This window comes from Salvelinus sp. IW2-2015, linkage group LG4q.1:29 (genome assembly GCF_002910315.2).
Source record: "Salvelinus sp. IW2-2015 linkage group LG4q.1:29, ASM291031v2, whole genome shotgun sequence".
In the NCBI taxonomy this organism is placed as follows: Eukaryota; Metazoa; Chordata; class Actinopteri; order Salmoniformes; family Salmonidae; genus Salvelinus; species Salvelinus sp. IW2-2015.
In genome coordinates, this window is record NC_036842.1 from 60,804,927 (window position 1) to 60,809,620 (window position 4,694).

Sequence of the window (4,694 nt, forward strand, 5' to 3'; positions counted from 1 at the left end):
GCAAATGGCACACATGTGCACAAGCAAATATTGACAGATATGCCAAATTGTATTCTTTATCAATTTTCATGTTTATATTATTCAATGTTCATTACCTCAGCATGTTCTGTCTCCTATGTCATGATCTTGCTTAGCTAAGCTGTTCTGCAGCAGAGCAGAGCACCACCTCTGGCTCATCATTTCAGTGCTCTCTCCGGTCCTCTCTCACTGCTCTGTGATCTGTATTCGTCTGAGAACTACAACACACTGTCCCTTACGTATGTTGGATAGTGTTAACAATGTAATACAGCCAAGCTTCTGGCTATGTTACCCCCTGTTACCCGTCTGTATGTGTAATAATGGTAGAGGTATGGTACAGTTCCCTGATGTAGCCCTTCCGTCCTGTCTCTGTGTTGTAGGTCAGAGGCTGGTGAGGGCAGGAGTGATAAAGGACATCTTCCCTCTACATGACCAGCAGAGACTGAATGACGTCTGCAGAAGGTGGTACTCTAAGAAGCAGATATGGAGACAGCCTCTCGGTAAACAGCAACATACAGTAAACACACACAAAAAAAAGTGACATGCTTTTTTTAGAGTTAGCAATCTAGCTAAGTGGTTTGATTTCCCACTTCCTCAGGTGCTGAAGAATACACTCTTAGAAAAAGGGGTTCCAAAAGGGTTATTTGGCTGTCCCCATTGGGATCCATGTAGAACACTCTGGGAAAAGGGTTATTTGGCTGTCCCCATTGGGATCCATGTAGAACACTCTGGGAAAAGGGTTATTTCTACATGGATCACAATAGGGTTCTTCCTGGAACCAAAAAGGGTTATTCAAAGGGTTCTCCTATCGGGACAGAAGAAGAACCGTTTTAGGTTCTAGATAAAACCTTTTTTTCAAAGCGTGTATAGGCTCTAGGCCAATATGCACAAAGATGTCAACAAAATAAATCTCATAATTCTGCATCCTATTTTGACAGGTTGCACATCAAAATATCAATCATATCATATCAAATCAAATCAAATGTTATTTGTCACATGCGCCGAATACAACAGTTGTCACCTTACAGTGACTTACTTACAAGCCCTTAACCAACAATACAGTAAAGAAAAATAAGTCTTGAGCAAAAAATAGATCAGCATAATATTTTAATTCAAATAACAAATGATTAAAGAGCAGCAGTAAAATAACAGTAATGAGGCTATATATACAGGGGGTACCGGTACAGACTCAATGTGTGGGGGCACAGGTTAGTTTAGGTAATTGAGGTAATATGTACATGTAGGTAGAGTTAAAGTGACTATGCATAGATACTAAATAGAGAATAGCAGCAGCGTAAAAGAGGGGGCGGGGGGGGGGCACGGCGGGGGGGGACAATGCAAATAGTCTGAGTAGCCATTTGATTAGCTGTTCAGGAGTCCTATGGCTTGGGGATAGAAGCTGTTAAGAAGCCTTTTGGACCTAGACTCTGGCACTGCTTGCCATGCGGTAGCAGAGAGAACAGTCCATGACTAGGTGGCTGGAGTTTCTTAGTTTCTTTTTTTTATTCTTCTTTGTGTTCATTTTTTTCTCTCGCTTTCTTTTGTTTTCGTTTTTGACAATTTTTAGGGCCTTCCTCTGACACCACCTGGTATAGAGTCCTGAATTGCAGGAATCTGGCCCCAGTGACTACTGGCCATACCACTACCCTCTGTAGTGCCTGTGCGCAGAGCAGAGCAGTTGCCATACCAGGCAGTGATGCAACCAGTCAGGATGCTCTCGATGGTGCAGCTGTATAACTTTTTGAGGATCTGAGGACCCATGCAAAATCTTTTCAGTCTCCTGAGGGGGAATAGACATTGTCGTGCCCTCTTCACGACTGTCTTGGTGTGTTTGGACCATGATAGTTTGTTGGTGATGTGGACACCAAGGAACTTGAAGCTCTCAACCTGCTCCACTACAGCCCGGCCAATGAGAATGGGGGCGTGCTTGGTCCTCCTTTTCCTATAGTCCACAATCATCTCCTTGTCTTGATCACGTGTCTTGATCACGTTGAGGGAGAGGTTGTTATCCTGGCACCTACTCCCTAAAGGCTGTCTCATCTTTGTTGTTGATCAAGCATACCACTGTTGTGTCGTCGGAAAACTTAATGATGGTGTTGGAGTCGTGCCTGGCCATGCAGTCATGAGTGAACAGAGAGTACAGGAGGGGACTGAGCATGCACCCCTGATGGGCCCCCGTGTTGAGGATCAGTGTGGCAGATGGGTTGTTACCCACCCTTACCACCTGGGGGCGGCCCATCAGGAAGTCCAGGATCCAGTTGCAGAGGGAAGTGTTTAGTCCCAGGGTCCTTAGCTAAGTGATGAGCTTTGAGGGCACTATCGTGTTGACCGCTGAGCTGTAGTCAATGAATAGCATTCTCACATAGGTATTCCTTTTGTCCAGGTGGGAAAGGGCAGTATGGAGTGCAATAGAGATTGCATCAACTGTGGATCTGTTGGTGCGGTATGCAAATTGGAGAGGGTCTAAGGTTTCAGGGATAATGGTGTTGATGTGAGCCATGACCAGCCTTTCAAAGCACTTCATGGCTGCAGACGTGAGTGCTACGGGTTGGTAGTCATTTAGGCAGGTTACCTTAGTGTTCCTGGACACAGCGACTATGGTGGTCTGCTTGAAACATGTTGGTATTACAGGCTCAGTCAGGGACAGGTTGAAAATGTCAGTGAAGACACTTGCCAGTTGGTCAGCGCATGCTCGGAGTACACGTTCTGGTAATCCGTCTGGCCTTGTGAATGTTGACCTGTTTAATGGTCTTACTCACATGTTACTTGCCTCGAAGCGAACATAGAAGTTATTTAGCTCGTCTGGTAGGCTCGTGTCACTCTCTGCTGTGCTTCCCTTTGTACTCTGTAATAGTTTGCCAGCCCTGCCACATCCAACGAGCTTCGGAGCCGATGTAGTACAATTCAATCTTAGTCCTGTATTGATGCTTTGCCTGTTTGATGGTTCGTCGGAGGGCATAACGGGATTCTTATAAGCGTCCGGGTTAGAGTCCAGCTCCGTGAAAGCGGCAGCTCTACCCTTTAGCTCAGCGCGGATGTTGCCTGTAATCCATGGCTTCTGGTTGGGGTACGTACGTACAGTCACTGTTGGGACGACGTCATCAATGCACTTATTGATGAAGCCAATGACTGATGTGCTGTACTCCTCAATGCCATCGGAAGAATCCCGGAACATATTCCAGTCTGTGCTAGCAAAACAGTCCTGTAGCTTAGCATCTACGTCATCTGACCACTTCCGTTTTGGTGCTTTCTGCTTTAGTTTTTGCTTGTAAGGAGGAATCAGGAGGATAGAATTATAGTCAGATTTGCCAAATGGAGGGTGAGGGAGAGCTTTGTACACGTCTCTGTGTGTGGAGTATAGGTGGTCTAGAGTTTTTTTCCCCTCTGGTTGCACATGTAACATGCTGGTAAAAATGAGGTAAAACGGATTAAAAGTCCCTGGCCACTAGGAGCACCGCCTCTAGATGAGCGTTTTCCTGTTTGCTTATGGCTGTATACAGCTCATTGAGTATGGTCTTAGTGCCAGCATCGGTTTGTGGAATTCATGCATTTCCTGGATATGTTAGATGAAATAGCTTACTGTTTTAATCATCGGCTACCATCTCAGTTGTTGTACTTGGCACTGACAACAAAAAAAATCCAGAGCCCTGCAGCTAATGTAAGTTAACTGTCCATTTATTTTTGGGGGTTTATCGTTGTATTTGTTGTTATCAAGCAAAATAGTTACATTTATCGCGATAGGACTTTTTGTCCATATCACCCAGATCTGGCACCTCCACAAACATGTACTCCTTTGTCCTGCTAATGATCTCTCTCTTCCTGTGCAGATGCAATCCAGTCATACTTCGGAGGCACCATGGCGTTTTACTTCAGCTTTCTGCAATTCTACACCTGGGCCCTGGTTCCCCCTGCCTTCCTGGGCCTGGTCCTGACCTTTCTGGTGCCTGGAGGTGGTGGGGTGGTGAAGGAGCAGGCCGTGGAGGGGGTGATGGAGGAGGACGACGATGGCCCCTCGGTCAGTGGTCACATGGTACAGGCTGTATTCAGCATGCTGTGGTCCACGCTGTTCATCGAGTTCTGGAAGCGCCGGAGCTCCTCCCTCTCCCACCGCTGGGGCACACGGCACCTGACCGAGCGTTTCGCCGAGCCCCGCCCTGGCTTCCACGGTACCCTGGGGCTCAACCCTGTGACAGGTCGTCTGGAGCCCCTGTTCCCGGAGTGGCAGAGGCAGCTGCGTGTGGGCCTGGTGTCGTTGCCCCTAGTGGGGCTGTTCCTGGGACTGGTGGTGCTGGGGATGACAGGCTTCTACCACGGAGAGGCCCTGGTACAGGGCTTCCATCAGGACAGCGGCTCCCTGTTCTCTGGAGCTCTGCTCTACCTGCCCTCCATRGCCCACAYWGTCTACACCAMCATRYTRRRGAATGTGTACCACKCTGTGGCCATGCAACTCACCRAGTGGGGTGAGAGAGGGCACTGGGCAATGGGGAGGGAGATGRGTTAGATAGGGAAGAGATGATAGAAGGGGTTAKARAAGAGGGAGAGARAATAWGTGTGAGGTTGATGAATAATTGCAGTAGGGGTTAGAATGTTTGGGAACACAGAGCTAAGTTCACCAAAGAGCAGATTCATAGAATAATAGAGAATGCAATTGGATGCAAGGTGTCACAGTTTGTGTG

The 4,694-nt window shown here is 47.3% G+C and overlaps 1 protein-coding gene across 1 annotated transcript in view; it reads left to right on the top strand.

The window, feature by feature from the left end:
• Positions 1–4,519, top strand: part of LOC111960974 (anoctamin-10-like) — a 7,498-nt gene extending 2,979 nt beyond the window's left edge. The window contains exons 3-4 of the mRNA XM_070439697.1: positions 399–518; positions 3,846–4,519. Coding sequence (XP_070295798.1) covers positions 399–518; positions 3,846–4,519 — 794 coding nt within the window. The remainder of the gene's footprint in view (positions 1–398; positions 519–3,845) is intronic.
• The last annotated feature ends 175 nt before the right edge of the window (positions 4,520–4,694 follow it).